The sequence below is a fragment of the Dermatophagoides farinae genome, chromosome 4, assembly GCF_024713945.1.
Source record: "Dermatophagoides farinae isolate YC_2012a chromosome 4, ASM2471394v1, whole genome shotgun sequence".
Classification (NCBI taxonomy): domain Eukaryota; kingdom Metazoa; phylum Arthropoda; class Arachnida; order Sarcoptiformes; family Pyroglyphidae; genus Dermatophagoides; species Dermatophagoides farinae.
This window is the reverse complement of record NC_134680.1, coordinates 52,543-77,476: the sequence shown is the minus strand read 5'-3', so window position 1 is coordinate 77,476 and position 24,934 is coordinate 52,543. Positions and strand designations below refer to the sequence as shown.

Below are 24,934 nucleotides of genomic sequence, written 5' to 3'. Positions count from 1 at the left end.
TTTCTAATCTTTGGTCGTGCAATATTCTTGACTTGTCATAATCAAGTTAATAAGTGGTGCCCATTTCAAAACTAAACCTTGAATCAATCGAATATCGATCAAAAACGAATCTGTGTTTGACAAACGGAGAACAACATTCGAACAATCAAATCCCATGAGGTCAAACAACGACCATTGTTGTGTTGACAACAATGGAAAGACGATTTTTGGGAGATTTTTTTATACGAAACAAAAAAAAGCTTTACTATTTATTTATTTGTTATGTTATGATGACGATTATATCCAAATACAGATTATTATATACCACAATTTGATTTACAAAGGTCAATACAAAGAATCACATTGTGTGTTTGTGTGCGTGAGTGTGTAAATGGGTGATATTTGGCACTTCTAGTTATGGATATTATGTGTGTGTGTGTGTGTGTTGTTGTATCGATAATTGATTGATTGATTTGATGATGAGAAATTCGAGATCCACGAAAAAAGTACAAATAAATGAGAATGAGAGAGAGAGAATGATAAATTAGAGCTCTCACTAAAGGTGTTGAGCAAATGGTTGAATGGAATGTGACCATCATTGTTTAGGTTTCTCTTGGTGATGATTTTCATTCAACGTCAAGGTGGATGTGTTACGCGATGTTGTCGTTGAATTTGTTGATGGTGGTACAGCCGAATCGGGACTAGATTTCCCGGATGAATCCACTTGTGATTGATTGAGTCGATCAATGGGACGTTGTTTCATTTCTAGTCGTCGACCTGGAATCAATACCTTGAGATTATTGGTCCAGTTTCTTCGCTTCGTCGAATGTGCTTTCTCTATTGCATCATAATGGTCCTGCAGAAAGACATTCTTTTCGTCTGAATCCAGATTGGTTAATTTGAGCCGTAATAATTGTTGATATTGACGACGTGATCGATGCCAACAAACGGTGGCCATACAACAACCCATAACCAACAGCAATATCAACAGAATGATCATGACCACGATGAATGTTATGAAGGCAAACAAACGTTCACAGGCAGGTGATCCTTCCGGATATTTTTTACAATCCAATGTATCATCACCTAGAATGGAATGTGTGAATTTGCCATAGATAAGCTCGTCGGTCATGAAATCATCGAATACACGTTTCGATTCATGGGCATTTTCACACACACGATCAGCCGTGTCCTTCATGAATGTTTTCATTTTCCATAAGCCGCAACACATGAACATGTTGTTATGGTGTTCTACATTCGATTGGAAACAAAGAAAAAAATTAATTAAAATGAAAAAATCATAATCATAATGCTGAATTAATTGAAAAAAGGTCAGTTTCAGTTTGCTTTTCTCTAGCTATTTAACAGCCATTTCAATTTGATTGTTTTTTTCTGGTCATCAACATGGATACGAAATTCTTACACTTATTGCATGCTCATCGAAAACCTGTTTGATTTTTATTTATTAGCATTTGGTCATCATATTTTTATTGTCGGAGAAATCAGAGAAATCGGAGAAACCAGGAGCTAATTTCTATTCAAACAAACAACCACCAAACAAGACAGAAAAAATCCACAACAGAATCATAAAATGATAATTTGGTTCTTCACACATTTCCATTGGCAGCACGTTGTTTCTGTCCATCAATTTTGTGTCAGAGAAAATAACTTTTTGCCCAATTACAAAAAATTGACAAAAACAGGGTCAATGCAATCATACACACACAAATCAAATCAAAATGCAATCGAAACAAATTTTTTTTCAAAAAAAATTCGATGCCGTCAATTTAGCTAATTCACACCAATTCATTTTCAACAAAATATCCTAATAGAAAGCGAAAAAATTACTTTTATTTTGGATCATCAAAATCCAATTGTCATCATCAACATGATCGAAGGAGGACATCATATAACTAGAGAATGATCAACATATAATTACAACACAGCGCCAAGCATCCGCCAGGCAAGACAAAAGAATTTGCATAAATGAATGAATCCAAGAAAAAGAAAATCCTTGACAATGAATTGGTATTGTTGTGATGAGTGATGAAACGATTTGCAACATTGCAGGTGCATCATCATTATCACGTGGCCATTGGCCATCATCATTATTGTTATTTTAATATTAATATTAATATAGCTCTCTCTCTCTCTCTCTCTCTCTCCTAGCTACTGGATGCCACTAGAAGATGATCATCACGATTATGGATCGAAATCTGTTGTTGTTGTTGTTTTGTTTTTTGTTCACGCAACTATTGCACATTCACTTGAAAAACAAAACCATCAATTTAATAGATGTTTGTTATCGAATAATAATCAATAAAACTGTCCAGTGTGTGTGTGTGTGTGTGATTATTATTGGTTCTAACGAAAATTGAATTCTTCATATCATCACCAATGATGTGTTTTATCATTATGGTTATTCAGAGAAAATGGTTGAAAAAATTAAAATTCCAAATCAAGATCAATGATAACCTTGAATTTGGTGTACTGGCATAGTTATCGTTAGCAACACGTAGCAACACGTTAATTAATTGACAGCAAGTGGTATGTGGAATTTATAATTTTCCATTCCATCACATGTCATCAATATATGGAATCGAAGCATACTTGGTGTTTTCGTGTTTTGTTTTCATTCACCACTAAATAGTTTGCTTGACAGGTTGCAATGTTGGTAGACAAAATTGATATATTACTACCATAGTAATAGAATATAATAATATATTCACCAGTGTGGTAATATCAATTCTGAAAAAAACCACCAATTATTACTGCCAATGATAATGGACATCCTGTTGCTTTGTTTATGCCACAATCGATACGATGATGAAATATGCCAAAAGGCAATACAAATTTGACTGATGATCAAATAAATAAATACTATATCCGCATTGATTCAAATAGAATGGATTAGAATGTTGTTCAGCCATAAGAAATTGGAGTGAGAACGAAATTAATTTGTTCAAAACCTTGGTTATTAATTACAGAAAAAAAATGTAAATCTCGTTGATTAATTCACCGTTTACACACACACAATTTCCCTCGATTAATTGACTAAAATAACGAAATTTCAATTATTGCAACGATCATCAGGCGATCATTAATGGTCGATAAAAAAAGAGCCAGATGAATATTAATTATGATCAATAATCAAATTGCCATTTCATATTTCATTCATCAAGGAAAATAAAGTACATTGAAACACTGAAACATTGAAACATTGAAACACACATGGATTGATTTGCATTTTTTCTCCAAAAGTTCACCATTTTCCTGTATATGTAGAGAAAATGTCATCGTTTAAATATGTGACTAATTTAAACATCAAATGATCCATTCGATCCAATCATCATCATTTAACATCATCAACAACAGGGAAAATAAAACACATTATGACACAGAAACCACATAGATTTGGATATGATCTGAATTTCTCAAAAAAAAGAAAAAGAAAAAGAAACAAACTATGCCAGATAATTATCCAATCTATATGGCTTGTGTTGATACAAATAGTTTCTGATGGCACATTTGTTTGCTGTAAATGTCCAAATTTGGATGTGAAGAGAAAGAGAGAGGAAATAGCCAATTTATAGACAAATCTATGACAATCAAAATATGATAGATAGGTTTGCGTGATAGAACGCAATCATCACCATGGTCAATAAACGATTTGGTCAAATTGAAGAAAAAATCAAGTGTTGAGACAATCAAATGATTGTCACTTGCCTTCAATTATCATCATCATTGATGAACTTGTCTGTGGATGGTCTGTTTGTCAATTGTTTGTTTAGCACATCCTAATTGGTGATCATCAATTGTGTGGTTCCGCATCCGATCATCGACTTCAGACTGACATTTCAATATGTTGCCCTTATATGAAATAAAAAAACACTTGAATTTTAAAGGAAAATTCACATCCAACAAGTGATTTTGAAGGGTTCATTGATCAGACACATGACACATGTGTGTGTAGAAATGCTGAAATCGAAATTCAAATGAATGAAAAAAAAATTGAATTTGAAATTCAAAAAACAAAATTCATAACCCGGCCATCAGTAATGATTATGATCAGATTTTGAATGTGTTGAGATATATAGAGAGAGAGGTCAATGAAACTGTTTCTTTCTAGCATAATGATCTATGGCTTGATAAAACAAAATGTTGAAAATTTACATGGTTGGATTTGTTAAATTTGTTAATATTGCATCAACTAACGAAAAAGACATACCTGAAACTTGAAGTCCAACGATTCGTAGAGCACATTTCATCGCATTCAATGTGGCCTCGAATTCTGGTACCGATCGTTGTGATCGTTGATTATGTTGTGAACTTGAATTGAGACTAGTGAAATGTATCGATGATTGATTATCATCATGATGATGGCATGTGGCGTATGAAAATGATTGATTCATCAATAGCCAACACAAACACAGTGGCCAAAAATAATTTAATGAAAATTTCATTCCGATATTTGCACACATTATGGATGCAGCAGCATTAGCAGCAGTCGTTCAAATCGATAATTCCATTCGATTGTCACTTTATATATTGGTGGGACATGAGAAATTCGAATGGCAATGTTTTCTCACTTTACTTTTTTTATTTACTATCTCTTTTCTTTATTATTCAAGTGACAAGTGTTTTTTTGAATTTGACGATTTTCGATATTCACAGAAAAGAATTTTGTCACCGTGTCTCCAGAAGAAAATCATCAACCGATGAATAAATTCAAAATTAAAGCCGAGAAAAAAAAGAGTCACCACCGTTATATACAACTACAACTACAACGATCACAGAGAGATTGTCAAAAAAGAGTTGGCGTGGCGTTGGGGAAATAAAACAAAACAAAACAAAAAAATCAGTTTGGCGGTCTGGATACGACCGATTGTTGTTTGATTATAATAACAATGATGATGATGGTGGTTGTTAATGATGATAATGGTGATGGAAATTCGAACTGGCAACAATTTCCAAATGAAAAGCAGACTACTACCGACCAAACGAACGATTCGAGATATTTGGATTGATGATGACTGAACACAAGTTGAGTGTGATTAAAACATTTTTTCAAACATTTCAGACAGATCAACAGATCAGATCAGCAGCGATCGAAATTTTTTTATTTTATTTAGGCTGTGCAGCACTACTAACGAACGAACGAAACGAAACGAAAAATAGAAAGAAAAAGGATCAACAATTCAATATATGTGAAATGCGTTCTGTTCATGATGATGACCAAATTGCATTTATGTGTTGTTGTTGTTGTTGTTGTTTGTGAAGTAGAAGAAGAAGAAAGAGAAAAAACAGGCGCAGCTATAAAGAAAAAAAAATTGATAGTCGGATGGATGAATTAATAAATGGATAAATGGATGGTAGTCGCCTGATCTCGAAGGCTAAAAATGTGAGGAGAGAAAGTATGTTTGATTTGTTTCGTTTTTTATTTGATTTTTTTAATTTTGTTGATCTCGACTTTGAGACACTTGCACCAAAACAGCAACAGCAGCAAGCACATGCACAACACTACACACACTTTTGCGTGGGAGCTCTCAATTTAAATTGAATTTTTTTCGTCGAAAACCGAGTGTGTTATGGATTAGAAAATTGTCGAATGTTCTACCACTTGTAGACATTTACAATCTATGGCTATCACCTGCAGGTTGCCCAAGAATTTTTTTGACAGGGCCTGCCATTCAACAGAGGATAATGAAACAACGGTTTTTTGCGAGGCAAAACAATTCTTTATCTGAGTTACTGCTATTGTTGTTGCTATATTGACAGTACACTGCCTACCACCACCACCATCAAGGTCAGGTACTGCTACCAAAAATGAGAACGCCCATCCATAAACTTTGACCCAACCACTGTATATTTAAATCCATTGATGGATTGAACGATTGTTGTTGTGCGGTGGTGGCTATCATAAATCAAGTTTGAAGATGGCCAGTGGTGATAAATATTGAAAAAATATCAAGACAAAGATAAGAAATGTTGGACGAGTCTATTATTTCTGTTTTTTTTTTTGTTTTTGTTTCACCCCGCAGGTTTAATTAATCAATCGTTTTCTTTGGGAGAAAAAAATTGGTTCGGATTTTTGGAAAAATTACGACGCATGATCCTTGCTGAGCATTCCTTTTCCGCCTTTTTCACTTGAATGATCCAACCGACTGAATCGGTATTGCCATTTTTTAGATAACCTTGTTGACTTGAGTGGTGATGATAATAAAAAACTGCTGATTTTTTCTGATTTCTGATTTGATTGAATGATTGTCATCTGAATTCATCTTTAATGACACATGTTGTTTATTGCTTGTCATCATCATAGTCAACAATCATGGTGGAAATGATGATGATGATGTTTGCATTGACATTAATCGACGACTATTGTATTAGTCGATATTGGGCTGTAATAAACACATATTTGATGGATTCAGTCTATTCAGTTTATATTTGTGTGCCATAAAAAAGCTAATTTGGAAACGAAATTATCCATTGGATACATTAACTATTAACTATATGATGATTTGCCATTTGATTTACTGCATTCATGTTCGGAATGAGCTTGTTGTTAGTGAGACATATTGATTGGTAAGTGTAACAACAGAAGCCTCTAAATGAATGAGCAATGAATTAATTATCCAAACTGGAATGGGCCAATGTCGATGGATATTGTGAAAGGCCAGTCGTCATCATTATCACTAAATATTCGCCAATCTAAACTTGTTTCATTTTCTAGGATCAAGTTTTCTTCTCTGTTACCGTATGGATATGATTCATCGTCATGTGTCACAATTTGGGCAGGTGGATCATTCATATTTGCATATCATGCAACAAACGTGGACTGCATCGGTCAATCAATCAATCACTCGATAATTACTCAATATAATTAGTCAATATGTCATAAACTAAAGAATCGTAGAGAAGAAAGGGAAAAATATTTTACTTTCACAATTCCGAACACACACACACATTGAATACATCCGACCTTGGATGGCTGGAATCAAACTGGCAAATTATCATTCATTATTATCATCATCATCAACGTTAATTGTGTGTGTGTGTGATTAATTTTGATTCAACTTGTTGTTGGTAATGAATGAAATGAAATGTCGTCACCAGCTCGATAATTATTGTTGGTTTTCTACATTTTTTTCCCAAAAAAAACTTGATGTGAATTTTGCCTGATTGATGTGATGATCAGTGCGTTGACCAAACAAACCGAAAGAGCCCAAAGCAAAATGTTTTAACCAGTGCTGAATGGGTATATTTGATTTAAGGGTTAAAACACAATCAACATGGATCGATTGTAATCGTTGTGGTTGAGAATGATTACCAATCATTATTATTATCAGGGTGTGTTGGTCTTGTGTGATTTTCACAACTTTCTAAATTTCCCTTTTTCACATAAACATAGACCTGTTGATTACTTTATTGATTGCTGGATTACGTGAACAATTTCCATTTCGGTTTTTGTTTTGTTATGAACCACCACCACCACCACCATCATGAATGAATGAATGAATGATCATCATTAGTATGGTGATGACGAAAGTGGATTCGATTGTACCCTGACAATGAAATGGCGAAGAAATTATTTATTCATCTCAGATGCCAACTCGTTAATTAACAATGAACACGCAAACAACAATTGGAAATGGCATTGTTTTTGTTGTTGATGATGTTGTTGTTGATGTTGTTGTTTGCATCGAGTGAATGTTCCAGAACATCGAGACAGAGATAGATTGATGGCCAAACCCAACACTGAGAATGAATGGCAATCGCCATACCTACATCTTTTGATTGATTATTGTTTGATGTTCAATGTTTGATCATGGGATGACAATTCGGATATGTGCATTATGGTGTTAAATTCACATTGCTGTGTCAATTTCCACACATCCATTGTTCATCATGATATTATTCATTGTTTTGTTATACAATTTAAATCTACTAGTTTTTTCAATTAATAAATAATTTCGTTTGCCGAAAAAAATAAAGTAAAAATCAAATTCGCCATCTGACGGTGGCGAATGCAATTGAATTTTTGAAATTCGAACGAAAAATTTTATTCTCATGCAGAGAGAGAGAGAGAGAGAGAGAGAGAGTGAAGAATCTTAAAATCCCAAATCAAATAATAAGCCAATGATGGCTCGATTAATGTGCCATCATCATGATCTACATGCGTTTATAGACACGAGTCCAAGTGACAGTGTTGTAGGTGGATTTCACTGTACAACCGGCATCAGTGAATTCTCTCACAACATTCACCACTTTGCCACCATCGGCCGATGTTTTCTTCTGCACCATTTTGTTATCACATTCCATGGTGACGACATTCTTGAATTTATGTCCATTCATGTCGTCTTCGAATTCTTCGCCCACTTTGAATTTGATCTCATGAGCAATGCCGGCCGTTTCGCTTTTGATGTGATACACGTCACCATCTTTGCAGATTTCCATGGTCGAAGTTTTCGAGAGATCAACGTTGGTCATGTCGACGTCAAGGCCTAAACACAAACACATTAACCAAATTTGAAGCCACATCCGACAAATCACTACTTGTACTTACCCATTTCTTTGACAAATTCTTCGAAATGTTCCGAAGATTCCATTTGATATTTTCCTTCGATGGCCATTGTTGTCGTTTGTTGTTTCGGATGAAAGCAAATCAAAAATCAAAGTCGAAAAATTTATGGTGGGCACGAGAAGACTGTTATTTATTATTCGGTGAATGGTTACCGTATGAAGCACAAACTGGAAAATGCGTCGATATTTATAGAGACTGAGAATGAAGCAACCCGATTCGTAATCTGAAATCGGATATACAGATATGTAGATACGACAACAACGACAACAACAGGGCGGAGACCTCTGTGTTGATAAATTTGTCGTCAATTACAACAGTGAGTATGGTATGTGGTAAGGATTCAAGAGTGGGACGCGATGATGGTCACGTCCGTTATTTGATCATGGTTTTCAGATTTCCATTTTTTGAAATTTGATTTCCATATCTGCGTATGTGTGTGTGTATGTGTTGGAATGTTCGAATTGCTTGCATGTTTCGATGGTAGATTATTATCTCACTGAAATGACACATGTAACACAATGTTTGATCTGTTTTCGTTTTTGTGAAAAACAATTCAATGAATGAATGAAAGAATGATAATGATGTTGTTTTCGTTATCGTTTTGTGATTCATTCATTTGATCATCGATATACTGATATACTGATATATTAATCCATCATGCGATCAATGGATGATGAAAGGGTTCTTCTTCATAGAAATGTACTGAAAAAAGAGATTCAATTCAATGATGATTAGTGTATGTGTGGTTGCATTAATCAAATTAATATCACCATCATCATATCGAATACGTCTGGCGGTTTGTCCTTCGAATCAAGTTATCACTCTGTTGTTACACTGAACCCATCTTGATTCGTTCTCGAGTGATATGAAACTTTATCATTCATTCGGATAGTGTCAAAATAAACAACCAAGTCGTATCGTATTATTTAAGGTGTCAAATCGGAAATGAATGAAAATCTGGACAAATTCACAATTTTCATTATGCACAGTTATCCGACTTTTCTTCGGAAAATTGTTGAAAAAAGACACAAATCTGATTGTTGAATGATTGATCTGTTTGTTTATTAGTCTGATGCTTTTCATTTATTGATTGATTGATTGATTTGTTCTGCATTATGTCGGCTGTCTTGTGGACCTGTGTTTTCGAATGGATAAGTTAAAATTTTATTTAAAAAACAAAGTCAAAATGATAACGAATCTGTTACTTGGAAATGGGGGGTGTTATTGCTTTATTGCATAGTGGAGCAAACAATTGATTTGATCAAAAGCCAATGATGATACATGGTGATAAATCAAACTATTTGTTGATCTGAGAAACTAATCAAAACATTCGAAATATGCAATCGAAGCGAATAATTTCTTCATGTTTCACATGCATAATCATGATGATGATGATGATCATTATCAAGGCATCATCATTACCAGCATCGATAGAACAGCCAAATGATTTGGTTCTAAAATGTTTTAATGGACAATTGGATCTGATCCAGCAATGTCAACAGCATGCAGCCGGTGATTTCAGTCCATTTGGCCGTCATACATGGATATCAACATTATGGCAAACATGTTGCATCATTTGGGAACAATTACAATGCTATCAATTGAATGCCCGACGTTGGTGTTCACCATCATTAGCATTACAAGTTATTTGGTATGCAAAGCTTCGATATCAACAAATACAGCAAACATTATGCCGTCAAATTGAATGGGTCAGATATTGTGATCATCATGATCCGATTCCGGTACCGAATAAACATCGATTCATATGGCCATTATCGAAGGTCACAGCCAGAACTGAACATTGTTTACAGCAATTAAAAACACACGTTATTCGATTCAAGAATGGCACGAAAATCACCGTGGATCTTGCCAACGAATGTAATGATCAAATTGTGGACAAATATGAACAAAAAATTCAAACAATGAACATAACATCTGAAGATACGTGTTGCGCCATCTATGAACTATTCGGTTGTATTGAGCATCATGTTCAAACGGTATGCACGAAAAATGATCGAAAAGATTGGCTTGATTACCAACGACGAATTCTGGACACAATTTCCGCAATGACCATGTGTCGACTGTATCCATATAATTCGAAGGAATTGAATCGATGTCAACATCGGAAACCTGATAATAATCATCATCACAGCCACCATCGTGATCACTGGAAAGGTAATAAATTGATCAAGCAAATGGCATTGGTTGCATTCGTCATCATAATGATGATTATTTCAATCATCCTATACATTTCGTATAAACGACAATGTTCACATTGAAACGATGAAATTAAACGTTTTTATTATTTATTTATTATTATTATGGGGTCATTCAATAAATTTGGAAATTATTTTTGGAAAACAAACAAAATGACAAAATTAATGATGAATGCAATCGCAATCTGGCTTTTGGTTTAACGACCCCATTTTTTCTTACCAAAACCTTTTTTGTATCCGCCTTTACCGTAGCCAAATCCGCCTTTACCATGGCCAAATTTTTTATATCCACCACCAAAGCCTTTCTTTTTGGCCTCAACACCAGTTGGTGACGAAGCGATTGCCATGATGATCATGGTTACGATGGCCAATATGAATGAAATCGATGCAAGTTTCATGATGCTGAGGAGATTTGTTGTTCTTGAAGAATCACTTTACTTTTCGACAACAATAATGATAATTCTCCGTTGGTCAAGCTGGCCCTTTTTATATTTATTCTTTGCGAAAGAATCCATTTCAGACCAGGAAAGGGGAAATCCGCGAATCAATGAAATGACTGTGATTTTCCCTCGAAATGCTCGAATCTGTTGTGTGTGTGTGTGTGTGTAGGTATAAAGCAATGGATGGATGTTCATGGTCATCCTGTGTTTTTTTTCTTGTTTCTAGTTAATTCATTAATCTGGCTGATTTGTCTGAATATTTTTTTAGGATTACATAAACAACATTGGTTGGTTGGTTGGTTGTGAAATGTGTAATTCATTGGAAATTACGTTCTTAATGGACATTGAGTTTTTGAGTTTTATTGTTGGATGAATGATCAAGAATTAATTAACGATAAATAATAACTACAACAAAATTTTATAGGAAATATTGACGTGGATGCATTGAATTTTGATAAAACAGACAATTTTCAAGGATTTGACATTTGTAGTATGTGAATGCGCATTTTTGATATTTCATATTCAACGGCATACAGGATGAGTTTGCCTTTCTACCTTTCCGGCTTTTACCGATTTCTGGATGCCACTTTATCGATAATGATGTTACTTGGCTTGGTGGTTAATATAATCATCAGGAAGCAATCCATCACCAGCACTTTTTCCTTTTCCCTATTTTACGGGTGCTAGGCTGAATGGATGTAGCTGGAGCAATGATATTTGTAGCAATCACTTCTGTTGGTTCAGATTGGAATGGTTTCTTTTGCTCATTGTTTAGAATCTTTGCCATCTGCACGGTGGTCATGACTATCATCATGATCAATAGAAACCATGTTGAATTGAATTTCTTCATCGATAATGAATTTTCAAATGAAATTGGTTAATTGGTTGCTTGGTTGTTCTTATTTATATATGTAATGTTGCCAACAATTCTATATTGACAAACTTGTTCATGGATGATTCTATTCAATGTCATGATAATGTGATTGAGAAACGAAACGAAACGAATCAGAATCAGAATAACGAAGAAATCACATGGGATTAATTGAATTGTAAATATTTAATCAAAATGAACAGACATGAGAAATGTTTTTTCTATGCAGAGAAAATATATGGACAAAAAATGCATTCAAACAATGTTTATCTGTATATGTGGCACTCAATCCTATCAATTTAACCCAAATGCGAACCCCAGGTTTGTGGTTGTGCAACGGCAGCTGCAGGTTGTCCATACGATTGATGAACAGGACCAGCGGATTGACCAGCACGTACGGCAATGGCAGCAATTGGTCGAATGGTCAACGTATTCTGATGGCCAGCAGCGGCAGCTGAAGGTGAAGCAAATTGGGCACCACCAGGACCTAATTGCAATGTGGTCATGTGTTGTGTTGGAACGGCTGGTGATGCTGAAGCAGCAACAGGCGAAGCAAATCGGGCGCCACCAGCACCCAATTGTAATGTGGTCGTATGTTGTTGTGGAATCGATGGTGAAGAATATTGGCCAAGTGAAACAGCGGCAGGCTGATGAACAGCAACTGGTGGTGTAGCACTTCGAGCAACTGGGGCCGAATGAACAGCAGCAGCAGCAGGTGCGGCACCATCGCCACCCAAAACTTGAAAACCACCGACACCAGCTTGATATTTGACTACACGTTGTTTGCCATCAGCATCGACGAATCCATATTGACCTTGCACAGTGCCATCGGGCAATCGCGATTCTTCACGGAAACTATTGCCATCACCAGTTCGATAACCAAACTGTATTTATTCATCGAATAGAGATAGTTAGTGGTGTTTGAAGAGAAACGGAAAAAATTCTTGAAAACTTACTCGATAATCACCTGCTAGATTTTCGCCAATCTGAGCATAATGGACCGAAGCTGGACGATGTAATGGAGTGGTTGGAGCAGCAACAGCATATCGTTGAAGTGCAGCATTAGTAGCAGGTGCAACACCGGAAGCGTATTGTGGAGCTTGTGCTGGAGCAGCTGCTAAAGCTTGTGGTTGTGGTTGCGGTTGTGGTTGCAATGTTTGATGTTGAACTTGCCAACCATAATTGGAAGGAATGGCCGAGGCCGCTTGAACTTGCGGTTGAGCTTGGTATTGGGCTTGTGGTTGCGCCGAATACTGAGCTTGCGGTTGAGCCGAATACTGAGCTTGTGGTTGAGCCGAATACTGAGCTTGCGGTTGAGCCGAATACTGGCTATATTGACCAACAGAAGCAGCAGCAGCAGAAGCGGGTGAATAACCGGCAGTGGGCGCCGAACCATACACTCGGATTGGTTGACTCAATTGTTGTGGCGATAGATTATATGCTTGGCCCAATGTAGCCGAAGTTGATGGCGTTGGTGGTGTATAGTATTGACCTTGGCCAGCTTGGCTCAATGCATGTTGACCATTTGCTATGGCTAGGATGGCAGCCAATATCGTCGTTAACTATAGGTGTAAAATGAATGTGCAGAATGGAAAAGGCAAAATTAGGATGAAATTCAATGTTCAATAAATGTTTCATATCAAATTCACCATAAAATATTTCATCGTTTCGTCTCGTTTTTTTGATGGCGATGATTTATTCACAATTGGTCACTGTCAAAGTTGTGTGGACCAAACAAACCAAATGAACGAATGAACCATTCATGTTTATGATCATTGGATTTTTATGATGTCCACAATGGCCACTATTAATGTGATAGAAAAGAGAATCGAAATGTTTAACATGCTTTTTTATTGAAAGTTTTCTCACTTACCATTATCGTGTGCTGAATTCAATATTGAATATCAATATGGAAAATATGGCCAAAAAATTATGAGAGAGACAATCTTTGAGATCGAGAACGAGAGAGAAGGATCATGTGTTTTGGAAATTAAATTTGATCATTCATTCATTCATTCATTTAGCATTTGGATCAAGTTTGATTTCTGATGGATTGATCTAATTTTGCCAACAAACAAAATGAAATCAGGCCAACATATTGCTGGTGGAAAATTGTAACAAAATTTCACACTTTTAAATTAGTTGAGCTTGATGAAAAAATCGGCCAATCAATCGATTAATTCCATTCGAATCGAATATCAATAATAATAGGGCGGTGATAGATTTGAACTTGTGGTGAATGGTCTATTGGGTACTATTGTATTTTCTGGATGTGGACTGTCACTGTGAATGGAATGTGTGCATCCCGCGTCGTTTACCTTGAGAAATTATCAATGCTTTGTTCCACCAGCTGCATTTCGATTGAATAAATTGGCCATATTTTGTGTTGATGGGCGCCAAATAATCAGGGTCAACGCACACACACAAAATGTGTTTTGATGGAAAATTTGTTTTTATTGCCCTGATGATGATGATGACAGGAGAAAAAGACAATGAATGATGATCCAGGTGGGTGTGGCCGACAATGAATTGGCCATTCACAACACACATGTGATACAGTTTTTTTTTATCGTCGTCAGTTATCTGCAGTTTTTCATGCAGACAACAAAACAGGACCATCAAAGTATTGTTTTGTTCACAGGCAAAACTTGCAATTCCGATTGGAAATTCTTGTTCAATTTCCAACACGAAGGACGATAGATTAGTTTTTTTATGCATCAAATGGGCAAACAATGTCAGTCTCAATGGTCAATGGTGTGAGAGATGAATGGAGGTTAAGGTCATCTCATTATCATCATCACCGATAATCGATCGTTTGTTTGTTTGTCATGAATGCGAATGGCCATTGATGATGATGATTGAAAATTGGAAATCGATAACCACAAGCACCTTGGGCCAAAAAACACAAACATCAATTCTTTGTTGCCAACAAGTCTAATGAGTTTATTTTTTCAACACTTGTTAATTACACACATGACAAGTGAAATCTAAATCTAAATCCAAATCCAAATCCAAATCCAAATCCAAATCCAAATCCAAATCCAAATCAATATAGGATTCGAATGTAATCTAGTCATGTTGAAATAGCCAACATGATGAATTCGAATTGGACAAAAAGTTTTCATTTCACTTCATTTCACTTTCATCGGTGGTGACAACATGTGATGAATTCAATTCTATTCTTGGAGATTATCCAATCCTGTAAGTAGAAAGACATTTGCATTTGTTTTCATGATTTATTAATCACATACTGATCTGATTTATTTATGGCTGTGATATTTGATCACAAATCGGATTTTAAAGATATGCTGTTAATCTGGCCACAATCAATAAGAAATCAACACATACAATTTGCTGAGTTTGGAAATGATAATAAAATAAAATTTCTTCTCAATTTGATGGAAAAAGAAAATGCAATTTGAATTTCATGTTCATCACCATCAAGTTCTATGTGATATGGCACACGATTTTATGATTTTCCAATGCATTGAGGATCAAACGCGTGATTACAATGTTACTTACGCCCAACAACAAACAGACAAACAAAACAAACGAAACAAACAAAACAAAACGGCCAACAACAATCGAAATTTTCGTTTTTGGGCTTCAAATTTATTATTCAAGCAATCATCTGATATCATCATGAAGAAGCATGAAAATCGAATCAAATCAAATCGATAATCATGGTCCATTTGGACAAAAAAAAAATGGTAAACGATCACGATGATCACGATCATGACACATGGAATCACATGGTATGGCCATTGGACATTATGATTTTTTAAATGTGTTTGTTTAAAAACTTGTTGGTTAACGAATGTCAAACGTAGTTTTGACATTTATGGAAATTTTTCTCTGCCTTTTCAAATTCACAAATATTTCTGTGGCCCATGCACATGAATAAAAGAAATTGGGCCAGACCTATTCGGTGGTGTATCATCGATCAATCATGCAATGATGATTTATAATATCATTATGTACGTACAAATTAGCCCTGCATGAATTAATCAATCAATCAATCAAATCAATTGATGGATCGTCGATTAGGCCATGGCCATGGCCATTTATGAATATCAAACAAATCTATAGCCATGATGGCCATCACCACCACACCTATGATGTGACACCAAATGCTGTTTGTTTCCTTGCCCCACACTTGGACAATTAATTTGATCTAATTTAGAGTGAGTTTGATTTGTTCTCGATTAGTTAGTGTTGATCAACAATAACATGTCCATAGGGTATATCTGACCCAAGTTTCTGCTTTTATCATCGTTATCCGTATGAATGAGAATCACAAATGTCACGATCTCGATAAAAGAAAAGAAAAAAAATTGCCTAAATTACTTAATATCAAGCTACAAAGTATGGGTGTGTGTGTGTGTGGTGATGATAAACATATGATTATGTGATGATGGTGGAAGTCATAGTAGAAATGTTGATCGAAAACTAGATTCGAACACACACACAGACACTAGGCATAACTTTCTCTTTCTCGAACGAAGGGAAGCGATCGATTTTGAAAATCAATTGAAATCACAGCATAACAATAATATTCAGGCGCCCTGATTGAGTTCTCTCTCTCTCTCTCTTCTATTCATGTCGTGGTCATGTTGGTGGTGGTTGTGGTGGTGGTTCCGAACGAAATTACAAGTTCATCAAAGTTCAAATTGGTCACCGATCCCCCGAGTATATAAGACACAATTGTTCATTGATCATTCGACTCATTTTTCGTTGGATCAATATACCTCTTGTGTTTGTTTCCTGTGTCGATTTTGATTAATTTCCCCATTCATTCATGATGCTCATCGTAAGTCATTGTGATGTTGAAATGTATCTGATATGATGTATAATGAAATGATGATTCATTTGGTTTCATTCAGGCATCGTTTGCCCTGACAATATTGGTTGGCTTTAGTCGTGGTCAACAACAACAACAGCAACATGTGCCATCATTGAGTCCATATCAAACGGGATCTCAACTACAAACAGCCACAACGCCCAAACCATACTATCCACCAGCACAGGTTCATTATGTGAATATTGGCGAAGATTTAGCTGGCGATTACAAGGTTAGTGGTCACAAGAATAGCAGTGTCAATTGTTATTCACATTCAAATACATGTAGTTTGGCTATGATACTGGCAAAAATGGTGCTGGACAAAGTTTCCGTGAGGAAACACGATTGCCCGATGGTACAGTGAAAGGTGCCTATGGATATATCGATGCCGAAGGCAAACAACGCATCGTCAAATATAGCGCCGGCATTGAAGGTTTCAAAGTAGAATCGGATGAAGAAGCACCCGGACAAGCAACTGGTACGGCTGCAAGAAATGCAGCAGCAGCAGCAGCTCCCGTTGTACGAACGTATTCACCACCACCACCACCACCAAGACAAGCATCTCCATTGGTCACTGCAGCACAACCACAACAACAATTATCACCGATAACGATAACACGAGGCGATCCACAAACCCTAACAATACGTAGCGTAGCCAGTGGACAACAATTACAACCAATTTCTATTCGAACCTACGTTGCAGCCAATGATACGAGCTACGCTACAACCAACAATGGCCAATCGTCGATTTATTCTGCTGCCACACCAATTTCAGCATCCGGTTCACCAGCTTATCGAATCATAACGTCACCTGGTTCATCATCATCAGCAGCATCGGCCTATCCAGGATATACAACTGTAGCACAGACAACAGGGATGAGCCAACCACAATACATGTCTCAGTCTCCTAATTTAGCAGCTGGTGGCACCAATCAATATTCATCACCATCATCATCATCGTCATCAGCAGCAGCAGCAGCATATCAACAGCCAACAGTGATTACTCGGACAGCATCATCACCCGCAACAGCAATGACATTGTCCGCTCTATTGGCACAAGTTGCCCGATCATCACCAAATCTAAGTAGTGTTGGTGGTGGTGGTAACACTCAACAATTATCTTCATTACTTCGACAAGCGCCTGCAACCGCATATAGTGGATCGCCATTCTCGTCGGCTTCAATTTATGGAAATCAACCAGCTTCTCTTGCTTCCGCTGCTGCTCAACCGCAACCCGAACAGGAAGCTACCACATGGGGACCACCGGTCATCAATAAAGAGCTCTTGAGTTATAATATAGGTGTTCAACAAGGTTGATGATGAGTACAACATATGCCAAATAATGAATTGTACAAAAGAAAACAAAAACACATTTCTTGTTCTCATCACCATGACCTTTTTTCATTGAAAAAACGATGATTCATTTTCTTTATTCATTTGATGCGCGATTATGGGTTATTTCATTATGATAATCGATTATTTACATTCATTCAAATTGTGAGCAATTTAATTTAATCTATACTTCTATACTTCTATTCTCTCGCTCTCTGTGTATGTGTGCGAATTGTGACAGGAAGGACAAATTTGTCAGGTTCGGGTGGAAATTTCGGGAAATGTGTCGAAAATTTCTGCCACTGTCAGTGATATTGATCGTAGATATTTAGGTCTCGATTTTCTGCCCGATTTTGATGGCACTTCGGGCATTGGGCCCAGTTTTTCGCATTTATCCGAATCTTCGGCATATTCACCACAAAAGAAATTCAATGCATTCGAACTGGTCGATTCAATCAATTCTTCGACCGTTTCCATTTCTTTATCCGAACATTTTGCCTCATTACGGCCACCGTCTTGGAAACATTTCCGTAGTGTGTAGTATTCGCTATGAGTGATATTAGAATTGAGAGTGTGAGTAAATCATGACCATCACATATTACACTTACCAACAAGTGTAGGGAATTTTCTTTTTGTTTTCACTGAATTTGATCCGATGTAGACGTTGAATCAGATTCCGGTGACATTGGTCGAAATGTTCGGATGCTCGTCGAATGCAACCAGACGCCGAAAGAAATTGCCGTGCTTTTTTCGAATTCTTTTTGCAGATACGTGACATTGATCCTTTGATCGTGTAGACGAGAATGTTGAAATATTGCTTGGGCAGACCATGTTGACATCGTTTAGCGTATGATTCGATCAGACGAATATCGGAAAACTGTCCTCTGCAATGAATCAACCGAATCAACACTCATTCACAGCTGAAAAGCAATTCACTTACTTGCAATAATCGTTCAATTCCTGTTGATTGGTTGGGAATGGTCTGGATACATTGCCATAGCCACTGATGCGACCGAATACTGTATCAACTTCACCTTCGGCTCCTTTTTTGCACGGTAATTCGGCGTTTCGACGACGGATTCCTTTGCTCTTATGAGACCGGTGGTGACTGTTGCTTCCACTACTACTACTACTACTACTACTACCACCTCGTTTCGAATGTTTGGACCGTCTTGCCTCGATGATGTTCATTTCGAATAACAGAATGACCATAATGGCCACAATACAGAATCGAGATAATTTGGGCAACATTGATGAAATGTGTTTACTCGGCAATCAACTGATCGGAAATGAAATGAACATTGAACATTGATATTGTTTGGCAACACATTCGACGAAATCTCCATTGAGTGAGAAATTTCTCTCTCTTTCTCGTCAGTTTTTTCCATTCAATTTTCGTTGAACGATGAGACGGAAATCAAAGATTAATAAGTAAACTTAACTATGTGTTGATGTTTATCCCGATATAGTAGCAATCCGATTCGAAAATAGCCACCTGGATGCAAATCAAAGCGACGATACGGATGTTGTGATGATTTTGAAACTCTGTCCACATGATTGTTGTTGCCGTATCGCGCCAAACGAGGAAGTAGTTAAATGGATCATGACTTGTCTGATGTTTATCATTTCATCATTATCTCTCACGTTTGCAGTGTGTGTCGTTTATTATGTGTTTTCTTGTCATTTTTCCGTTTTCGTTTTTTTCTTCACGAAAAGCACGGGCTGTGACTTGTTCAGTTTATTAGTTATATTTCTAGATTTCGATATTTTCCTCCTATGATTCGACTATTGAGTTGATCAATGGTTGATTGATTGACTGATTGATCAATGGTCAATCGACGGATGAAATTGAAAATTGTGTTTTACAGCTGACGATGCTGCCACCATACACTAATCGTCTGTTCAGATGTGTTGTGTTTGTTTTGTCGATGCACACTCTAAACTCATATGTGAATGAAATTTTTCTGGCAATCAACCAAAGTGATCAACATTTCGACCTTGATATCGATATATATCAACAAGCATAAACGATTATTATTGGCAACCGTCACTTTATCAAGAGGAGCATTAAGCGATACAAGTCTCTTAATAATAATTCCGATTCCGATTCACCGGCAATGATCAAAGTGGTTGAAACGAAACCATTCGAAGGTCAAAAACCGGGTACAAGTGGCCTTCGCAAACCGGTACAAACATTTCAGCAACCAGGTTATCTGGAGAATTTCATTCAATCTATTCTGGATGTTTCGTTGGCCGATGTAAAGAACAGAAATGCCGTACAACTAGTGGTTGGCGGTGATGGCCGTTACTATTCGTCACAAGCGATCCAGACAATCATCTCAATGTGTGCCGCTAATGAGGTAATATATATAGCATATATGGTTCATAATTGATTTGATTCCATTTATTTAATCAACTATAGGTTGGCCACTTGATTGTCGCTCACAATGGCATAATGTCAACGCCGGCCATATCAGCCGTGATTCGCGCACGAAATGCACACGGTGGGATCATTCTCACCGCTAGTCACAATCCAGGCGGCATTAACGGTGATTTTGGTGTCAAATACAATTGTGCAAATGGTGGTCCAGCACCTGATCAGGTGACCAATGAAATCTATGCACGTAGCAAACAGATCAAACAATACAAACGTCTGGATCCTTCGATGCCCGATGTAGATGTTGGCCGAATTGGGCAGCATGTCGTCAAGCATTCCGGCGGTGAAATGATGGTCGATGTGGTCGATTCTGTTGACATGTATCTGAATCTGTTGAAGGCAATCTTTGATTTTGAATTGTTGCGCAAATTTGTCTCCTCCAAACGATTGCTGATTGATGCAATGAACGGTGTGATGGGTCCTTATGTTCGTCGAATCATCGTGCAAGAGCTAGGAGCCAGTGCCGATGCAGCCATACGTTGTGATCCTCTGCCTGACTTTGGTGGCCACCATCCTGATCCGAATCTGACGTATGCAGCCGATCTAGTGGACAAGATGCGTAACGGTCCGTATGATTTGGGCGCTGCGTTCGATGGTGATGGCGATAGAAACATGATTCTTGGTGCCAAAGGTTTTTTCGTCACTCCGTCCGATTCGTTGGCCGTATTGGGCGAAAATCTCGAACGAATTCCATATTTTCGCCGTGATCGTGTCAAAGGCTATGCCAGATCGATGCCAACTTCGAGAGCAATGGATCAGGTGGCCAAAAAAACCGGTCTGAAATGTTATGAAACGCCCACTGGTTGGAAATATTTCGGCTCACTTTTGGATGCAGGGCTTGTATCGATTTGTGGCGAGGAAAGTTTCGGTACCGGTTCCGATCATATTCGAGAAAAGGATGGCCTGTGGGCTGTACTTGCTTGGTTGTCGGTTATGGCAACTATGCCTGATGATCAGTCGAACAGTGTCGAATCAATTGTTCGCCAACATTGGCGTACATATGGCCGCTGTTATTATTGCCGTTATGATTACGAGAATTGTGATGCCCGATCTTGTGAGACGATGATGTCTACTTTGGCTGCGAAAATTGCTGCCAATCAACTGCCCAAAACAATCGAATTGGACGGGACAACATATCATGTTGATGAGGCCTTTAATTTTGGCTACACTGATCCTGTATCAGGTGAACAGGCAAGCAACCAAGGTCTGGTCATTCAGTTCAATGGTGGTGCATCTCGAGTTATGTTCCGGCTGAGTGGAACAGGATCGACCGGTGCTACCGTGCGATTGTATATTGAACAAATGGAAATGGACTCGGAAAAAGCCATCAACGGTAACCAAGAGGATTATATCCGACCATTGGCCAAAGTGGCATTGCAATTGTCTTGTTTGTCCGAATTTACTGGTCGACAACAACCAACAGTCATCACATGAGAATTGTTTTATTGTTTATTGTTTATTGATTATTTTATTATTAATGTGTTTATTGGGCAAATGACATGAATTACATCGATTACAATGCGATGAGGTTATTTTCGCACATCGTCCACAGTGGACACAATGCCATATTGGTTTTGTCGAGTCTCTTGCGGGACATTGGCCACATCGGTTGCAATGGCGATTGTTTAGAAATATTGTCCGCGAACATTGGTCACACCATCGATATTGGTCGGGATCGATGGCGCTGAAATTGGCCAGATTCAAATTGGTGAACATACGAACCGGTGATTGAGCCACGGTGGACGGTTTCGATGATTGTCGGCTGCCGTATTTCGTATGATTGTCGTATGTAACGATGAAATCGGTTATTTGAACTTGGTCACTTTCGAACGCCTTCCGGATCCAGTGTTCATTGAAATAGGGAAAGAACAGTGCTATCGAGATTTCGGTCATCCGTCGGTTGCACATTCGGTGTACGGTCCGAGCTAGACATTCGATGAGTCCACCGAAAGGGGGATCAATCAGAATGAGAATCGAATTGTTGTGTTGTATGAACTGCTCGAATGATTTCAGGCCATGTTGGTCGAAAAAGTGTCCATTGAACATGTTGAATCGAGCGAATCGATCGGCCTCATAGAACTGATGATATCTGGCATCTAGATCCAACAGGAATGAATTGTGGGACAACGACAGCAGTTGCTCGTGAACGGTTGGACATCCAATGCATAGTATTTTGTCGAAACCGAATGGCTTCACTAGATAATCGCGGATAAACAGCAAAGTCTGCGCGGAGAAGAAATATTGTGCCAGATTCTCATTACGAGTTTGAGGTGTGAGTAGATTCCGACATGGCCGTTCGACGAGTTCCTGGAATTGTTGGTCATCGATACGATTCTTGCATTTGTCATGTTTCGATTCATAGTGTTTGGCCAATACTTGCTCATCTTTCACCACAGCGATCAACACACGACAACAGTCTAGGCAGTAGCCATGTCTGGCTGGATGGTTCAACAGATACTGATAATCGGGTTTTATTCTTTCGGGATTTTTGATCAGATTCTTTGAACTGGCCAGACGTTTCCATTTTTGTGCCGACAATTTGAACGGACAGAATTGATGATCCCGGGACGCTGAACAGGCATAATAATGATAGCTCGTAGATTTATCGTAAAACAACAATGTCGGCCCATGAGGACATACGGGCGGCATATGATGGCCAAAATTGCCTGGTGGATCCAGCACGAGAGTCATGTTTTTTTTATCATCATCAACATTCGTAACTTTGTAAATTGTTTACATTGTTTACATTCTACAATCTGGCATCAATGCCGCCATCTAGTATGGAACGTTGATTTGATTCCGAATTGTCAGCTGCAGCTGCATGCAATGCTTGAAATTAAAAGTGGAAAGTAAATTCAAATTGGAGAAATGGACGCTAAACAACAACAATCGGCGATGCGACATTGTCCGTTTTCTCCTGGAACGATTGGATTGTCGGCCGACCATCAACATTATGAACAAGATGAATGGTTGTTCGAGACGAATCGATCACATATACTGAACTCCAAGTGTACATCATCGTTTGTGTGCAACAAGACACGTGCGTCGATGATGAAGATGGCCGGTGATGATCAATCGAAGAATGATGCTGACCAACAACAACAACATCAATCAACAGGTACACCGCGAAAATCGGTGGCTGAATATTTGGACCTGAAACGTCGTGTCTATTATGAACGTAGTCTATGTGATTATTGTAAATACGATCTCATCTTATCGATGGCCCATCTGCCCGACATGACATACGCATCGAATCATCTTCGTTTGGTGCATAAACAATCCGGGTTGGTAATCGAATTCAATGCATTGGATGCTCTCGCTCCAATCGTGATCAAATCGTATGGACTACCAGTGGGTCTGAAAGTTTCAGCATCAGAAGCATGGCTTCGCGCCAGAATGAACTGTGAATACACGCAGAATGTCTGCAATGCTGATTTCGATTGGACATTCTCCACCGATTATTCGGGTACGATTCGTCTGCATTCGTTGGATAAATCATCATCACCAATGGAGGCAAAAGAACTCCGGGAAGACGAGCCACCGCTGTCGGAATGGATCATCCAGCCGACCGACGAACGTATCGATTTGGAGAAGCTGAAAATTCACAAACAAATCAACTTTTTCGATGAGATTGAATTGTTTGAAGATGAATTAGCCGATCACGGTGTCGCCCAGTGTTCGGTGAAGATTCGTGTGCATCCAGATTGTTTTTACATTCTATGTCGATTCTTTCTTCGTGTCGATCGAGTGTTTGTTCGTTATTTCGACACCCGTCTCTATCATGAATTCGGCAGTGAGTATTTGCTTCGAGAACGAAGCCAACATGAATCTACGGTTGCCGATCTCAATCTACCTGTCCATACAGCTCAGGCATTGTTGATTCATCCGCAGGAATTGTTTGGTCACGTGCCCGTCAAAAATTTGCTGGTCGATAAAATTCATTTATCACAGATCAAATTGAATTGATTAATGATTGATTGTTGGTGAATTTTTTTTTTATTCCATTTTATTATTGTAATTAAATGTAATACAGAAATGACAATTTTATGAGTTTAAATTAATGTGACTTTATCATGATGATGTGGATGTGGACGGCGGATTAGTGGTGGGCTGAATCAATTCCTGTTGTTTCGATGACAACGACTGCATCTTGGTTTCCACGTGTTCTTCGCGCAAACGATTGGCCATTTTCGTTTTCAAATTTTCGGCCAATTGGTTGAGGTCTTGAGTGAAAA

The 24,934-nt window shown here is 37.8% G+C and overlaps 8 protein-coding genes and 1 long non-coding RNA gene across 10 annotated transcripts; 4 read left to right on the top strand and 5 right to left on the bottom strand.

Annotated features, from left to right (window-relative positions):
• Positions 1-214: 214 nt before the first annotated feature.
• Positions 215-5,763, bottom strand: LOC124490799 (uncharacterized). The gene is made up of 2 exons (XM_047053356.2): positions 4,208-5,763; positions 215-1,230 (listed from the first exon to the last, which is right to left on the bottom strand). Exons 1-2 carry the CDS (start codon positions 4,458-4,460, stop codon positions 575-577), a joined length of 909 nt encoding a protein of 302 aa, XP_046909312.2. The 5' UTR covers positions 4,461-5,763; the 3' UTR covers positions 215-574.
• Positions 5,684-6,223, top strand: LOC142597513 (uncharacterized). The gene is made up of 2 exons (XR_012832221.1): positions 5,684-5,790; positions 6,021-6,223. It is a non-coding gene; the product is annotated as an uncharacterized LOC142597513 (long non-coding RNA).
• A 1,794-nt stretch (positions 6,224-8,017) lies between these two features.
• On the bottom strand, positions 8,018-8,775 carry LOC124490809 (fatty acid-binding protein). The gene is made up of 2 exons (XM_047053366.2): positions 8,546-8,775; positions 8,018-8,483 (listed from the first exon to the last, which is right to left on the bottom strand). Exons 1-2 carry the CDS (start codon positions 8,610-8,612, stop codon positions 8,152-8,154), a joined length of 399 nt encoding a protein of 132 aa, XP_046909322.1. The 5' UTR covers positions 8,613-8,775; the 3' UTR covers positions 8,018-8,151.
• A 3,482-nt stretch (positions 8,776-12,257) lies between these two features.
• Positions 12,258-14,471, bottom strand: LOC124490797 (uncharacterized). 2 transcript variants are annotated; one of them, XM_075730823.1, is made up of 5 exons: positions 13,964-14,471; positions 13,740-13,894; positions 13,466-13,652; positions 13,047-13,372; positions 12,258-12,974 (listed from the first exon to the last, which is right to left on the bottom strand). In XM_075730823.1, the coding sequence occupies exons 2-5, from the start codon at positions 13,752-13,754 to the stop codon at positions 12,390-12,392; spliced, it is 1,113 nt and encodes a 370-aa protein (XP_075586938.1). In that variant the 5' UTR covers positions 13,755-13,894; positions 13,964-14,471; the 3' UTR covers positions 12,258-12,389. The 2 variants fall into 2 exon arrangements, with proteins under 2 accessions (XP_075586938.1, XP_046909310.2); XM_047053354.2 differs by having other exon boundaries at positions 13,047-13,652; positions 13,964-14,461.
• A 2,089-nt stretch (positions 14,472-16,560) lies between these two features.
• Positions 16,561-18,481, top strand: LOC124490796 (uncharacterized). The gene is made up of 3 exons (XM_047053351.2): positions 16,561-16,900; positions 16,974-17,162; positions 17,219-18,481. The coding sequence occupies exons 1-3, from the start codon at positions 16,889-16,891 to the stop codon at positions 18,245-18,247; spliced, it is 1,230 nt and encodes a 409-aa protein (XP_046909307.2). The 5' UTR covers positions 16,561-16,888; the 3' UTR covers positions 18,248-18,481.
• LOC124490800 (uncharacterized) lies at positions 18,303-19,553 on the bottom strand. The gene is made up of 3 exons (XM_047053357.2): positions 19,203-19,553; positions 18,871-19,146; positions 18,303-18,809 (listed from the first exon to the last, which is right to left on the bottom strand). The coding sequence occupies exons 1-3, from the start codon at positions 19,511-19,513 to the stop codon at positions 18,518-18,520; spliced, it is 879 nt and encodes a 292-aa protein (XP_046909313.2). The 5' UTR covers positions 19,514-19,553; the 3' UTR covers positions 18,303-18,517.
• An 826-nt stretch (positions 19,554-20,379) lies between these two features.
• Positions 20,380-22,239, top strand: Pgm1 (phosphoglucose mutase 1). The gene is made up of 2 exons (XM_047053346.2): positions 20,380-20,622; positions 20,685-22,239. The coding sequence occupies exons 1-2, from the start codon at positions 20,380-20,382 to the stop codon at positions 22,131-22,133; spliced, it is 1,692 nt and encodes a 563-aa protein (XP_046909302.2). The 3' UTR covers positions 22,134-22,239.
• Positions 22,137-23,425, bottom strand: LOC124490795 (rRNA N(6)-adenosine-methyltransferase ZCCHC4). The gene has a single exon (XM_047053350.2). It carries the CDS (start codon positions 23,388-23,390, stop codon positions 22,149-22,151), a length of 1,242 nt encoding a protein of 413 aa, XP_046909306.2. The 5' UTR covers positions 23,391-23,425; the 3' UTR covers positions 22,137-22,148.
• A 73-nt stretch (positions 23,426-23,498) lies between these two features.
• Positions 23,499-24,741, top strand: LOC124490798 (TIP41-like protein). Its single transcript, XM_075730264.1, has 2 exons — positions 23,499-24,199; positions 24,269-24,741. Exons 1-2 carry the CDS (start codon positions 23,568-23,570, stop codon positions 24,663-24,665), a joined length of 1,029 nt encoding a protein of 342 aa, XP_075586379.1. The 5' UTR covers positions 23,499-23,567; the 3' UTR covers positions 24,666-24,741.
• Positions 24,742-24,934: the final 193 nt, after the last annotated feature.

What these genes read in the sequence shown, in the direction of transcription:
- LOC124490798 (XM_075730264.1), top strand. Translation starts at nt 23,568, where the DNA reads ATGGACGCTAAACAACAACAATCGGCGATGCGACATTGTCCGTTTTCT. An exon ending in CATTCGTTGGATAAATCATC is followed by an intron (nt 24,200 to 24,268) that starts ATCACCAATGGA and finishes CATCCAGCCGAC; the next exon opens with CGACGAACGTATCGATTTGG.
- LOC124490809 (XM_047053366.2), bottom strand. Translation starts at nt 8,612, where the DNA reads ATGGCCATCGAAGGAAAATATCAAATGGAATCTTCGGAACATTTCGAA. An exon ending in AGAATTTGTCAAAGAAATGG is followed by an intron (nt 8,484 to 8,545) that starts GTAAGTACAAGT and finishes GTTTGTGTTTAG; the next exon opens with GCCTTGACGTCGACATGACC.
- LOC124490799 (XM_047053356.2), bottom strand. Translation starts at nt 4,460, where the DNA reads ATGTGTGCAAATATCGGAATGAAATTTTCATTAAATTATTTTTGGCCA. An exon ending in CGTTGGACTTCAAGTTTCAG is followed by an intron (nt 1,231 to 4,207) that starts GTATGTCTTTTT and finishes AATCGAATGTAG; the next exon opens with AACACCATAACAACATGTTC.
- LOC124490797 (XM_047053354.2), bottom strand. An exon ending in ATCTAGCAGGTGATTATCGA is followed by an intron (nt 12,975 to 13,046) that starts GTAAGTTTTCAA and finishes GAATAAATACAG; the next exon opens with TTTGGTTATCGAACTGGTGA.
- Pgm1 (XM_047053346.2), top strand. Translation starts at nt 20,380, where the DNA reads ATGATCAAAGTGGTTGAAACGAAACCATTCGAAGGTCAAAAACCGGGT. An exon ending in CAATGTGTGCCGCTAATGAG is followed by an intron (nt 20,623 to 20,684) that starts GTAATATATATA and finishes AATCAACTATAG; the next exon opens with GTTGGCCACTTGATTGTCGC.
- LOC124490796 (XM_047053351.2), top strand. An exon ending in ATTTAGCTGGCGATTACAAG is followed by an intron (nt 17,163 to 17,218) that starts GTTAGTGGTCAC and finishes AAATACATGTAG; the next exon opens with TTTGGCTATGATACTGGCAA.
- LOC124490800 (XM_047053357.2), bottom strand. Translation starts at nt 19,513, where the DNA reads ATGTTGCCCAAATTATCTCGATTCTGTATTGTGGCCATTATGGTCATT. An exon ending in GAATTGAACGATTATTGCAA is followed by an intron (nt 19,147 to 19,202) that starts GTAAGTGAATTG and finishes GATTCATTGCAG; the next exon opens with AGGACAGTTTTCCGATATTC. An exon ending in AAAATTCCCTACACTTGTTG is followed by an intron (nt 18,810 to 18,870) that starts GTAAGTGTAATA and finishes TATCACTCATAG; the next exon opens with CGAATACTACACACTACGGA.
- LOC124490795 (XM_047053350.2), bottom strand. Translation starts at nt 23,390, where the DNA reads ATGACTCTCGTGCTGGATCCACCAGGCAATTTTGGCCATCATATGCCG.